Below are 15,263 nucleotides of genomic sequence, written 5' to 3'. Positions count from 1 at the left end.
TGATTGGGGATTCCATAATTAGAGGAGCAGAAAGCAGACACCCAGATGGGATTTTGGCTTCCAGGTGCCAGGGTCAGGATTGTCTCAGACTGGGTCCACAGCGTTACAAAGGGAGAACGTGAACAGCTGGAAGTTGTGGTACATATTGATACCAGCAACATTAGTAAGAAAAGGGAGGTCCTGAAGAGAGAAATCAGGGAGTCAGGCAGAAAGCTGAAAAGCAGGACCTCCGGGGTAGCAATCTCTGGATTGCTTTCTGTGCCACATGCCAGTGAGGGTAAGGATAGGATGAGATGGCAGATGAATGCGTGGCTGAGAAATTGGTGCAGGGGGCAGGGGGCAGGGGTTCAGATTTCTGGATCACTGGGATTGTTCTGGGGAAGATATAACTTGAACAATAAAGGACTGGTTACACCTGGACCTCAGAAGGACCAATATCCTTGCAGGTAGGCTTGCTGGAGCTTCTCAGGAGGATTTAAACTAATTTGTCAGGAGGATGTGAACCAGAGTGATAGGGCTGAGGATGGGGCAGTTGGAGTACAACTAGATGCAGTGTGTAATCAGGCTGTGAGGAAGGACAGGCAGATGATATCCAAAATTGCAGTCAATAGGATGAGTTAAAGTGTTACAAGGGGCCGAAATCAAAAAGGAGTGCTGAATTCTAGACTGAAGGTGTTATATTTGAATGCATGCAGTATGTGGAACAAGGTAGATGATCTCGTAGCGCAGTTTGAGATTGGCAGCTATGACGATGTGGACCTCTATGAGTGGTTGTTGAAAGAAGCCCATAGTTGGGAGCTTAATCTCTAAGGATATGCAATGTATTGAAAGGACAGACAGGTAGGCAGAGGGGGTGGAGCAGCTCAATTGGTTAAAAAATGAAATCAAATCCTTAGAAAGAGGTGACATAGGATCAGAAGATGTAGAATCCTTGTGGGTACGGTTAAGAAACTGCTGGGAGTTATATACATGCCCTGGATGTGGGCTACAAATTACAACAGGAGACAGAAAAGACATGTAAAAAGGGCAATGCTGTGATAATCATGAAAGATTTAATATTATGCAGGTAGATTGGGAAAATACAGTTTGTGCTGGGTCCTAAGAGAGGGAATTTGTAGAATGCCTACAAGATGGCTTTTTGGAGCACCTTGTGCTTGAGACTACTTGGGGATCAGCTATTTTGGATTGGGTGTTATGTAATGGCCCAGATTTGATTGGGGAGCTTAAGGTAAAGGAATACTTAGGAGGCAGATATCATGGAATTCACCTTGCAGTTTGAGAAGGAGAAGCTAAAATCAGATGTATCAATCTTACAATGGAATAGAAAGAATTCTAGAAGCATGAGAGAGGAGCTGACCGAACTTGATTGGAAGGTGATACCAGCAGGGATGATGGCAGAGCACTTTTGGGCTCCTTACTAAGAAAAGATATGCTGGCCTTGGATGTGCTGACATATTCCACGTGGCCCCACGAATGAAAGGGTTAACATATGAGGAGAGTTTGGTGGCTCTGGGCCTGTACTCACTGGAGTTTAGAAGAATGAGGGGGGATCTCATTGAAACCTATTCCATACTGAAATGTCTGGACAGAGTGGATGTGGAGAGGATGTTTCCTCTAGTGGCTGAGTCTAGGACCTGCGGACACAACCTCAGAATTGAGGGATGTCCATTTAGAACAGAGATGAGGAAAATTTCCTTTAGCCAGGGGTTGGTGAATGTGTGGAATTCATTGCCACAGATGGCTGTGTAACTCAATTCACTGGGAATATTTAAAGTAAAGGTCAATACGTTGTTGATTAATCAGAGTGTCAAGGGTTACGGGGAAAAGGCAGGAGAATAGGATTGAACAGGATAATAAATCAGCCATGATGGAATGGTGGAGCAGACTCGATGGGCTGAATGGCCTAATTCTGCTCCTATGTCTTATGGTCTTTGCCTGTTGTGATGTATTGAGATCATAGCAATGTTTTTCCAGCCAGCATCTGTCTGCTCATACTAACCTTGCCTCACTGACTGTCAAAGTTTTCATGTGAGGACTGTGTTGATGAAGTTTCATTCGTATTATGTAATTCAAAGCATTAGGTATCTTACTCCCATGCAGTGAGCTCAGCTTTCTTGGCTGAATCTTGAGTTCCACCCAATGAGGGAGAGTAAATTAAAAATATACTGCTATGAATAATAGGTGGATTTGTAAACTTTTCATAGATTATTCGAAAGTAAAAAATGCAATGGTATTTTCTCCTATTATTTTATTGTTCTGAGCATGTTTAATATCGTATTAATGCATTGTTCTGAGGGCCTGATTTGGAGATACAATGTCATTCACCTGTGTTTCGATCACTCTGTACTTTTGGTAAGACTAGTAAGGAGTCTGTGACAGCTTAGTATTAAAATATTAGTTAATTTATTAAGCTTTCATGGTATTATTTATGCATTTAGACTCTTATGAGTGTACCATAAGCAGTCTCCATGCCAGATCTTTGCAATACAGACATTTTAGATTTCAACTGTAGACTCTCTGGGACAGCTAAGGGAAGCTTTCACTCAGAAAGGACTGTGGATACCCAGGTCTGACTTCCCATATCACTGATGTGCTGGGTAGCTCTTCTACATAGTTTCCATATCAATTTGGGCTGTGGACTGTAAACCCCAGGCTAAGGTAATATTGCCATTTTTCTGCTGATATCACAATGGGGTCATAACTTGAGAACCAAGCGTGGGTTTCTGAGGAGGATGCTCAACTCTTCACCATGTTCCACAAATACAGTTGTTGCCATGAGAACAGATTGACCAAGATCGATTATCCAACTTCTTAAGAGTGAGATTGCCTTTGAATTATATGACTGAATCATTCTCATTAGAGTTTGATAGCACCATGTTTATGAATGATATCACAGACAATTCAAAATATTTCAATCAATAAAAGAATAACACTAATAAACATCTTCGCAACAAACTGTAAAATAAGTACTGAATGAAACTTACAGCCAATCATGCTGGTCGGGGAAACCCAAGCTCAACCTAACTTTTACCTTGATTTGGTGAATGTTAACACACGTAGTTGAAATTTTAAAAAAACTTAGAACATCTCCGGATGCAAGTAGGTTAAAGACTGCCATAAAATGAAGCCCATAGCAATGTTTGAAAGGATAAATAAATTCTATCAGTGCATTTTTCTATGAGGGTTGCAGGAGAAGTTCGGGGAATCCTTTGCTCAATGAGGATGATGTCCAGGGATGGGTTTAACTTTGGATGCCGCAGGGAAACAAAAAAATGGCAATGTCCAAACTAAAGCTCAGCTCAGCTCAATCGTCAGCATTTAGAAATGTTAAAAGTTTTCAATAAGTTAATGCACAGGTCAATTATTCATTTAATAATGGCACTTGTTGCTCATCTCAGGTTCCTGATAAACATAATCCCTCATATTGGATTTAAATAGCTTTCTGAACTACCTCTACCCTGCTCATATTCCAGTATTCCTCATAGAACATGTTTTTGTGTGTACTGCTTATATTCCTAATTGCTTCTTTATTTTCTCATATGTTCTGAAATCATCTGATATAATAACTCAGCTGAGGTAGCCAACTTTACTAACCAGCTGATAAATTAAGGAGTATGTGAATAGATTCTATATATCTTTGTCCTTCCTGCATTCTTTGCTGTATTGCAAAAAAAAGTCTCTTCCCATTATTTCTAATTGAAATGCATTCCCAAAACTGAAATCTTTCCCAGTCTTTAAAAAACCTGATTTTGGAAACTTTGAGCAAGTAAATGAAACTGGATCTCAACGAACAATCATGGAAATTCATACCATTTAGCTTGGGAAGAAAGACTTCCATTTCTATAGTACCATTGACATTTCTTTCAGGAGATCCCAAAGCACTTTACAGTCAATGTGGTACCTTTCACAGAACATAAATGGCTTGGATACAAGCCTCAAAGGAGTGGTTGCAGAATTTGCTGTTGACACAACATTAGGTGGAAAAATATGCTGTGAGGCTGCGAAGGATAGTGATAGATTGTAAATGGGCAAAGATCTGATAAATGGTGTGCAATGTCAGAAATTGGGAAATTGTAAAAACAAAGTTACATCTAACCTTTACCTTGCTTTTTAAATGTTGAAAGTTTTGAGGAAGACCTATTCATGCTTCATATTTTTATACAGCTATATATTTAATCATGTTACAAGATATTCTCTGTACCTGCCAATCTGCACACTGTAAACTCCCATAAACAGTACTATAATAATGCCCAAATTATTTTCTTTATTAACATTTATAGATGAATAAATATCATCAGTTACTCATGATTTTTTTCTTCTGGCTGCTCAGGATAAAGATGATTTCTGGTATATGTTCAGTAATCTGACATAAAACTAGTGAATGCTAGAAATACTCATTAGGAGACAGTAACAGATGTAATGCTTGAAGCCAATAAGCATCTAAAAATGCAAACACCAGGAAATCTGCAGGTGCTGGAATTTCAAGCAACACACATCAAAGTTGCTGGTGAACGCAGTAGGCCAGGCAGCATCTCTAGGAAGAGGTACAGTCAACATTTCGGGCCGAGACCCTTCGTCAGGACTAACTGAAGGAAGAGTGAGTAAGGGATTTGAAAGTGGGAGGGGGAGGAGGAGATCTGAAATGATAGGAGAAGACAGGAGGAGGAGGGTTGGAGCCAAGAGCTGGACAGGTGATTGGCAAAAGGGATACGAGAGGATCATGGAACAGGAGGCCTAGGGAGAAAGAAAAGGGAGAGAGGGGGAAACCCCCAGAGAATGGGCAAGGTGTATAGTGAGAGGGACAGAGGGAGAAAAAGGAGAGAGAGAAAAAGAATGCGTGTATATAAATAAATAAATAACGGATGGAGTACGAGGGGGAGCTGGGGCATTAGCAGAAGTTTGAGAAGTCAATGTTCATGCCATAAGTATCTGTTTTTTTTCTTTGTTTTCCCTCTCCACACTTGCTGAGTGTTCAAACATTTTCTATGTAGCTTTTGCTGTAGTTTTGCTTTTGTATCTGAATGAGTACTTGGAATGGTACTCTTCTTCAAAAGAGGGACGGCTAATGTCTGCCTGCGCGGGTCTGGAAAGTCCCATCTGAGAGGAGGCATATCTTAAAGTGTGGCACAGCCCTCAGTTGCCAACTAGGCTTTTAGCCTTGAGTTTTGTGTCCATGTTTCAAGACATGGCAGGATAGTGGGTGACAAAAAAAACCCATAAATTAATTTCACACTTTTCTGCGCACTCCTTTGAAACTATTGTTGCCTTTAAATGCTTTGTGCTGTAGCAGCACAGCAAACTAAACAAAGAGCAAGGCAACGAATTCCATCTTTTAAAAAAAAATTGTTTTTGCTGTTCAGTAGGTGCTTCCAAAGCGGTGAGTCACTGTGAGGTAAGAATATGCCACTGGCGTTCTATATGATGTGATAATGAAGAAATCTCATAAATTGTCTGCTGGGTTTATATATAAAAAAAACCTGGCAGCCAATTCTGATAACTGTAAAAGGTGCTGACAGACGGTTCAGGAAGTCTGTCATCAAGTTACCTCAGAAAGAGGAAAACACCAGCAGCTCCCTGCTCACAGCAAAAGCAAATCCCATTCATCAGTCACACATAGAAAGTTTTGCTCAGTATCAATCATGTGGTAGTGATCTATTAATCTTTGATTAGGTTGTAACAGAAAATGTATCCCAACATGTTTCAAATTTAAATTCCACAGCATTGCCATCAATGAAGTCCAGTGACTTTCTTTTAAAGTAATGATTTTTTTGCATACAAGTTCTAAAGAAAATGTTAAGCTGCCTATTTTTTTTCCAAATTGTATTGAAAGTAGAAACAAACTCTAGTGATATAATCATTAAAACCGCAGTGATGGCCAAGTATTAGTTCTTGAACTACAGTAGCCCATTTCCTCAGGATTTGGGTCAAGTGTTGTCAATAAACATCTTAATTGCTTTTCCAGTATTGGCAATATTGTACCTTTTGTCCTGGTGGTCCTTGAGGTCCCTACAAAAACAAACACATTAAGTCATTATTACTAGTTTAAGACATTAGCATAAATGACTGATTTCCAAGATCTAACTGCTTAAGTGCATTAATCAAACTGAAATGTATTAATCAGCAGATCATGGGTGCAGCTGAGAAAAGTGATTTGCTCTATGAAGAAAATCAGCTGGTTAAATCTGATTTTGCTTGCACTCTTAGAAGGTCTTGGTGGCTCGATTCACCAAATCTTTCTAATCTATTGCACTAGCATGTTCATGCAAAATATTATTTTGATTGTATTTCTTTATTGTTTTTTCTTTCTTTTTGTTCCCATATCACTTAAACATTGAAAAAAGCTTTGTTGCAGATCAAAATCAAAAATATTGAAAGCCATTTCATTAAACCATAAGTTTTACCTACCTCAGTGCAATTCAGGGGTGTGAGTCAATTCAAAAATAATATCTAGCCAAAGCACATTAAGGAGATTCATACCTTTAGATATAGCACTGAAAGCTCTGCAAATGACTGTAGGTTTATTTGTTTTCTCCTAGGCTTGACGGATTTAACCTTTTTCCAGATCTTAAATGAGCTTCCCTTCATTAACTTTGCTATTTCCGGCAGAAAGAACCTAAGAGGCTCAAGGAAGAGCATCCTGTGGTCCAATAATCACTATCCACCTGTAGCACATATGGCAATAGTTGGTCGAAGGGGGGGTCACAATTCTTTGACTCCCCAGAATAACAATCGTTATTCAGAGTTGGGACTTTCGATTAAGCTCTTTCGCAATTATATGGACAACTTAGAGTGTGAAAATAATCCTCCTTTAACTCCCAAAAGAAAATACTCTGAGTCTTTAATTCCTCTTCTAAAACTGGTTTGCCAGGTGTGACAAGAAAGCAACAAAGATCCGTGCTCACTTAAATGCTTTTCAAAACGTGATCTGATAAACAAACATCTGTTTCTAGCTAAAAGAGTAGATCAATGTTACAGAAATAAACAGAAGCCCAGTTGCAAAAGCTTGATGCACTTATTTCCGACCTTTTCCTTCAACTGCTGTGAAATCAAGGGCAAATTTTAACATGCAATGAGGTCATTTAGTGAAATGCTTGAAAGCTTGCTGTCAGAAAGCGAAAAGCACTGATCAGCTGCAGCTGTGTGACTCTTGGAACCAGCCGCACTTTCAATTGAAACCTGGCACAACATTATTCCCTTCGGAAGTCTCTCACAACTTGGATTGCACCCGATTGCCCTAATGCTGTGCTGTCTCTGACACGGATGTTGATAATGAGGAAAAAATAGTGGCCCAGATATTGCTCCAAATGACTTGGCTCGTATTGTTTAAATGGAAGCAAATCAATGATTTCCTTGATAATGTGGTTAAATGTGGAAATCCTGAATCTGCCAATGGATTTGGAATGCTAAATGGAGTCCAAAAAGAGGCTCCATTTTAGCAAAATTCTCCAGTAGTTATGCAGTGAAATTGCCTTGGATACTGCACCAGGTTAGTCAAAGTACAGGATCGGTGTATGCATACCTCGAGGGTTGTAAAGCTTCAGGTAAAAAGGAAAAGAAAAGTTCTTTTCTTTAACAAAAACATCATGTCTATTTAACTGTAAGCCAAAACCTAAATAGAAATGTTAGTCCAGATCCTGCTTTACTGATTTTTATATGTTTCAGAATATCAGAGATATCCATGTTACTCAGATTTTACAGCTGGCATAGCTGACTGGGTTTGCTGTCATTCAGGGAGAGGACCTGCTTGGGGGCTCTGCTGCCCTCTGGTGGCTGTTGCTCTGGAGTCCATGGGGCTTTGCCCAGGATGGGCAGCGCTAGTCTCTATATCTGGGCAATGCAAGTACAGGTGTAGGGAGATTGAAGACGTTGAGCCTGAGCCAGGAAGATTCCACTCTACAAGCCAAGAATAAAATGATAATGGTGGCTAATCTAGATGGGCATGGGCATTCTGAAATACTAATCTTTATTAATAATAATCAGTATTCATAGCTTTTGATCTGAATTATTTCCAGCAGAATCAACCTCAATTCTCAGCTGGAACACTGGCTCGAATCCAAAAGCAGTTGCTCCTCTCGAAACGTGAAGAGAGCCAGATGGCATGTGGCTTTCTGTTTCCTTTTATTAGGTTTTGGAGGACTAACATAAAGAAAGATCCAAGAGTTCGGACACCAGCAAACAGTTCCAAGGAGTTGGGATAGCAGCAATAAATAGCATGAAACCAACTGCATCTGCTTTCAGTAAACTTAAGCCTAGAATACTGAATCAGATACACTCACAGCTACAGCAAAGTACGGCCTTGTAATGTAGTGGAATGGAATAACAGGACGTCTCTTTGCTCTAATCCCAATCAAAAGAATTTTATTCATATGTCTTCATTGGTCAAGTCATTGAGTATGTTTTGTTGGTAATGTACCATTTGCTGATGAGACCACGCTTGTAATATTGTGCCTAATTCTGGTTCCTTAGCTTTTGGAAGGATGCCATTAAGATGGAAGTGGTTCAGAAACGATTCACATAGATGTTACTGGGACTGGAGAGCTTGAGTAGTAAGGAGAGGATAGATATGCTGGGACTTTTTTTACTGGAGTGTCAGAGGCTGAGGGGAGTCTTATATAGATATATAAAATTATGAGGATAATTTTATATATCTGTAGATAAGGTGAAGGCTCACAGCCTTTTTCCTAGGATAGTGGAGTCTAAAAGACTTGAAAAGAACCTCAAGGGTGGTGGATGTTTGGAACACACTGCCAGAGGAAGCCATAGAATCACAATATTAAAAGCTAGTTGGACAGGTAATGGATAGAAAAGGTTTAGTGGGATACGGGCCAAACACAGGCAAATGAGACTCACTCGCATTGCCATCTTGGTCGGCATGGACAAATTAGGCCAAAGGTCCTGTTAACTATACATCTCTATGTGAGTCAAAGCAAAAGTTGTTCCTTGAATCCATCAATGTAATGTTGCTAAAGTTAAGCTTGTAAAATTCTGACCCATATTCTAGGGTCAGTGAAAATGGAAAGACAGCTTCCTCCACCATTGATAAAAATGCTGGTGAACTCTGGTGCGAATTTCAGTTTTCATTTTCATTTTCAGCCATTCAGTTTTAAGAATTGATAGAATAAAAATCTAGATACTGCTTTTTAACAACATTTTAACATATTACATGAAATATATGTCAGAAGATACAAAATATTACGATAAAAGCTGAAATAGCATGAATAACCGTGTAGAAAATGATTTTAAAAATCTGAGCAAATTAGATCTGTAAACATAAAATTAGTCTTTCGGTGGCAGAGAAGTTGCTCAGCAGAAACTATTAACATAAGAACTCAGCTGCACTTCAGTCAGCAAGAATTTCAATGAAATTTACAGTGAGAAAAGTGTATACCAAAATGAAATTCATGACCAAGATCTAGTTTTGACTGATGTGAATTTGAAATGGTGGAATTTGTGGCAGTTGCAGCCATTTTCAAGTCAGCAAAAACTGAAACTCTTTGATGAATATAATCATACGCCAGTTGCCATTTTAAAAGTTTCCACTCAAAAATTTATTGGTTGTAAAGGTTGCACAGATCACTAACACTCTCACCTATAAAAATTGGAGCATTTTCCTCCTGAACAATTTAACTAACTAATAAAATAAACAGACTTAAACTTCCAATAAAATAGCACACATATAATTGCTAAAATTCCTTTTTCCATATTAAGGTAATGTAATAGATTAAAATTTTAAACTGTTGGTATAAATTGGCTGGATTTGCCACTGTGGGACAACCAAATGAAACAACTGGAAAATATGCAATAAGTACTTGCTGATAAATGACTTAATTCCCCATTCAAATCCTTTGGATCAATTCACACCAATTGATCTCAAGGGAACATTTAAAAGCAAATTGAGGAAAACTTACGTTACTTAATGACACAAAAGATGGATGTGACTTAAAGTCTAAATGCAAGAGATGTTGCAGATGCCAGAAATCCGGAGCAACTTGCACAAAATGGCAGCATCAGAAGAAACAGTCGATGTTTCAGACCGAGACCCTTCTTCAGGATTGGGTGGGGGGGGGGGAGGTGTCTGAATAAGGTGGACAGAGGTAAAGGAGGACAAGCTAGAAGGTAATAGGTGAAGCCAGGTGGGGGGGGGGTATGAAGGATGAAGTAAGAAGCTGGGAGTGATAAGCGGAAAAGGTAAAGGGCTGGAGAAGAAAGGATCTGATAGGAGAAGAGAGTGACCACTGGAGAAAGAGAAGGAGGAGAGTTGCCAGAGGGAGATGATAGACAGGTGAGGAGAAGAGGTAAGAGGCAGGGAAGAGTGGTGAATTAAAGAAGAGGGAAGAGGAAAGGGGTAAAAATTTCTGAAAGTTGGAGAAATCAATGCTGATGCCATCAGGTTGGAGGTTACCTCGATGGAAAATGAAGTGTTGCTTGGGAGTCACTTAGGTTGGGAGCACAGGAAACAGAAAGTTACTAAGTTCATCCATTACAAAATTGTCTTGCACCTTTCCTCCAAGATTTAGAACATCTTCCCATTACACAATGGTTTGTATTGTACTCACCATCAATCCAGGTTGACCTGTTAATCCTGTTTCTCCCTAAAATCAAAGAATGTTGGTTCAGTATATATATTTGATAAACCTGCGATCTTGCTAATTTACTGTCCATCAGGAAAAGTAATAGCTTTTTTTTAAGGTGACACTAATGTCCTTTGCTCAATCTCAGTGGATGAGAGGCAGCAGGTCGTGTGTTCCCCAGTTTCTCTCGTTGAGCTGAAGCCCTTTGCTGGGACTTGTACAATGAGGAGGGCTAGTGATCTCACAACCTACCTTGTCATGGTCTTGCACCTTATTGTCTGGCTGCACTGCACTTTGTCTGTAACTTTAACCCTATATTCTGCAATCTGTTATTGCTTTACCCTTGTCTGTTTCAGTGCACTGATGTGATGAATTGATCTGAGTCTGCAAACCAAAGTTTCCTTTTCCCTCTGCGCCTTGGTACATATGACAATAGTAATAAACCAGTTTACCCCAGAAGCAGAACCTAGGCAAGTCAGCACAATTTTCCTTTCCTCCACCTTTATCAATATCTGAACACTGTGAGGTTCCTCCAGAAGGCTACCCATGGTGGAGAGCACACACCCATTGATCATATGCATTCTTGCTCCTTGGTTCAGTTTTGAAATACATTAGAAGGAAATTATAAGACAGTGCACCAAAACAATTGAGATGGGTTCTTACAGGTGCTCCTGGCATTCCTCGAGGACCGTCCTTTCCGGTGTCACCTGGAGGACCACGGGGGCCTGGAGGACCAGGAGGCCCTGGTGGACCAGGCGGACCAGCTTGTCCTTGATCACCCTACAGAGCAGTGAAAATGTGTGTGAATAAAATAAGACATGGATTAAATAGTTCTTTGAAGTATTATTATATACATTGGCAAAGTCACATGGGAAGGTATCTTTAAATTTTACTAGTACGAATAAATACAATAAATTTTAATTCAATTGTGTGACAATGCCGAGATAATTAAGTTAGCAGCAAATAGTTTTTTTTCTAATTTTAATGCAGATAAAGAAAATCAAGAAAAAGTGAGAATAATATTTACAGTAAAGAATGCAAAGAAGAATTCTACAAGCACTAGAACTACCTTCATGAGGCGTCGTTTAATAAACTGCTGATCAGCCGAGAGGAACCCATGATTGACTCTTGGGTATGGAAACGCCATCTGATCAGGCAGGGAAAGTCAGAGTTTGGAGGTCAGAGGTCAGAAAGGTGAAGGAGTGGCAAGGGAAGGTTTCAAAAGAAGGTGGAGAAACAGTTATGAGCAGCAGGTTAACATCTCTACCAACTACATATACTACTGGATTTTGGCTATGGAACAAATGCCACATCAATGCCCATATTATGCCACAATATGATGCCAAGGAAGCAGAAATTAATATGATTGATAATCCTAATCTTGATCCAACTGTCTCTCATCAATTTTACTAAAAGTTCAGATGCAAATTATCAATTTATTTACCTAGTTTTAAAAAAATGCCTTTCTTACTATTGAACACCTTTATCACAAAGCCCTAGCACCGTGAGTTTTAAAATTAATGCCAACATGAAGCTAATTATTCCATGTGCTTGCCACTAATATTAAAAATATTCAAATAATTCCAATCAGAACATTTAAATTTGATGTATCCTAAATATGATCCCTGCATATAAAATATATTGGTAAGTGGAATATTCAATCAAAATATTGATCACCCAAAAAAGTACATGCTCATCAATTTGTGAAATGACCTTTGTTTACCTGTCAATCTGATATCTTAAAATAAATCCATTCATTTCAATTACTGTATAATCATGGTGTATTAATTTCTGAGATAATACCCATTGAGCTGACTGGCATAAATTCCATGTGCCAAACCATGAGAATTTACAGTGATGCATTCAGTCAGACATTAGTCCAGCATACTAATTCTGTGTTTAATCAAAGAAAATGATGAATACACATATGGAACTATTGGAACATGACCCCTAGATCTCACTATTAAACATGTGTTAGTATCAGATACTCAATTGAATGGAAACATTTTGATCTGCTTTATTAGATCAACATTTTAAGAGAAAGCTTTCTTTAGAAACATAGTCATTAAAAGTTCACGAATACTTTGGGAATTAGCTACCAAATTGTAAGATTTCTTCTTTCTCCTTACTGAATTAAAACTTATTTGAATTAATAGTCCTTCATTATCTGCTCAAAACTCAAAAATATTTGTGATTCATTAAATGTGATCAAATTAAATTTACAAACAGGATCCTTTTGAAAGATCACTGTTTTGATAAAGTTCCCATTTCTGCTATCCCCAAAAAATTCTAGTTGGTTTGAAATGGAATTGCTTTGAAATTGGATCAATCATGCCGATAACTTGCATATAAGAACTGTTTGTGCATTTTTTAATGCTGTTGCATCTATTTCCAGATAAGCCTTGCCAAATAACTTGGATTGGACATAAATCATTCTAGTGCAGGTGTCATTTTTACTGACTTCAGACACGTAAGTAAAGTCATCATCAACGTGCACAATTCTATTTCTGCCATATCAGCCAAAACTGAGTGAAGTCCAGCATACGTGTGTTACTTCTCACAATGGACAAAACCCTGCACCGTGTCTCCAAACCTGCACAGCCTTCATGGGATGTCTAGTTTGCTCTCTGTGCCTATCTATTCGTTCACTGCACTATTTGTGCTGGAGATCATGTCCATGCGCCAGACCACTTACTGAAGGGACTGTGATCACTGCCTCAATTGTGAGACCGTGCCTTGCCGTAACTTGCAGCCCTGATGCATGTGGGTGCTGTGGTTGAACAGGGCAGATTATTGGTGTGTTACTGTGGCTGCCATGAATGAAACACAATTAGGCATAGACTTGATTCCAACCAGGTAGTGCTTCAGCCAAATCAAACGTTGGTGGAGGTGAGGAAGTGAAAAACGTTCAAATCTCCTCAATTAAATAATGTGAGCTTTACTTCACAGAGGCCAACAGTGATGAATAGCTTATCTCTTAGTTTGATCAATTGAGTTAAGCACCGCCTTGTTATTAATAACTGCCTACAACTTCTTGTGAAACATTTAGACTTGGCAAATCAAACAACGATGATAGTATGCTGGTCGAGGTCTGACTGAGCATGCACAAGTTATCCACAAACCTTGACAGTGAGGATCTGATTAGTGTGCAGAGCCGCCACAGTCGGGGAGCCGGGCAGACCCTGGGAACACAACACAGCAAAGGAACAAACAAGGAAACACAGCAGAACAGCACAAGGTTTTCACAATTCAACTCAAAACACGGCACGTCACTTTGCTACTATTTCTCTGTTTACTTATGAATTTGAGACACTCCCCAAAATTAAAATTGGAACTGTACTAAGATTACAGAATGATTTGCCCAAAATTGGCCAAGAGGATTTTTGCTGCATTGCAATATTTTTGTGAGACTTTCCATCGTACCTTTGTTTAATTCTATGTCATTTCAATTCTATAATTAATATTGTGCCTGTAGTTACAGAAGTATGATTACAACACAGGCAGCTAATCCAACTTTCCTCACAGTTTCCTGCTCAGCAAGATTGTTTTAAATAACTCTTTAAGTCTCAGGTCACACATGAAGAATGATCATTTGGCAGGGTTTACTGGGGGCTTGAATTCAGTAAGTCAGTAAGTTCAAGGCAGCAATGATTATAGGAATCTATGGGAAAAAGTGTAGGGGAAAAAACTGCTTGATAGGTAGTTTCACCAAATATACGTGTTGGGAAGTCAATAACATTAAAAATAACAAATCAGAAAATATCCTGTATTACTGCAGGGTTAAAATCTGCTTTAGGTATTATAAGGTTTCGATTTCTAGTAAAGTAGTAAAGCCCCTTAAAGAACCTACTTCCAAATAAGTTGAAAAGAAAGAGATGGCGTTGATTTTTGGTTTTAGCATTAGGGTTTATTTCAGAGTGTCAGCCCAATTACTTGACTGGACTTTTCCTCAGACTGTGTCACAAACTTGTAGAAGTCACATTAAAGAACCACGGTTAAAGTCACCCTGTACGTGGATGACATCACTTCTTTCGGCTTGGATCCACGGTTGGGGTGCACATCAAACTGCGTCTCCAACCATGGGGGTTGGACAGAGTCAATGGCAAGAAGCATGAGGCCATGTCTTCTGATAACGGCTGGCTCACCTACCTGAAGGTGCTTGGTATCTCATTCAGAGGGGTCGAGAAAGGCAACAAGAATTGGTTTGAGTGGAGAGGGAAGATTAAACAACACTTCAGACTGAGGGCGTGATGTTGCCTCTTAATAACCAGTATGAACCTGGATATCACGTGTGAGGAGTTCTCAGGGTGGTTGTACTTGGTGCAAGTGTGGCCTGCACCTCATTTTTCCAACTTGGAAACGACCCAGGCTTCTTCACCAGTTGTTGAGACACTGTGAGCCTCTTTCGATATCAGTGTACTGACAGCCTGAAGACACGGCCCCTGCTTTTGGAAGGTGCAGGCGGAATATGGGCCTCCCAGCTGAACCCTGTAAATGACTGCTGCAGCCCTTGAAGCTCCTCTGCGCTTGCCTGAAGCTGAAGCGGAGAGAGGGGTGTCAACAGAGAGGCACAGCGCATACCTCATTCTGTCTAGAGGCAGGGAGTGGGCTGGCTGAATGCCTGCCTCTCAGCCTTGCTCTTGAGCTGGTCTTGTCGCCTTTTGCATCTGCCACAATCACCAGAGAGCAGTG

The 15,263-nt window shown here is 39.6% G+C and overlaps 1 protein-coding gene across 1 annotated transcript in view; it reads right to left on the bottom strand.

Moving 5' to 3' along the window:
* Positions 1–15,263, bottom strand: part of LOC140193053 (uncharacterized) — a gene marked incomplete at its 5' end in the record, with an annotated part of 166,646 nt that overhangs the window by 136,799 nt on the left and 14,584 nt on the right. The window contains 4 exons of the mRNA XM_072250497.1: positions 5,980–6,006; positions 10,557–10,592; positions 11,235–11,351; positions 13,694–13,753. Of these exons, the coding sequence (XP_072106598.1) occupies positions 5,980–6,006; positions 10,557–10,592; positions 11,235–11,351; positions 13,694–13,753 (240 nt within the window). The remainder of the gene's footprint in view (positions 1–5,979; positions 6,007–10,556; positions 10,593–11,234; positions 11,352–13,693; positions 13,754–15,263) is intronic.

This window comes from Mobula birostris, unplaced genomic scaffold (assembly GCF_030028105.1).
Source record: "Mobula birostris isolate sMobBir1 unplaced genomic scaffold, sMobBir1.hap1 scaffold_379, whole genome shotgun sequence".
Lineage (NCBI taxonomy): Eukaryota > Metazoa > Chordata > Chondrichthyes > Myliobatiformes > Myliobatidae > Mobula > Mobula birostris.
This window is presented reverse-complemented; position numbering and strand designations above follow the sequence as displayed.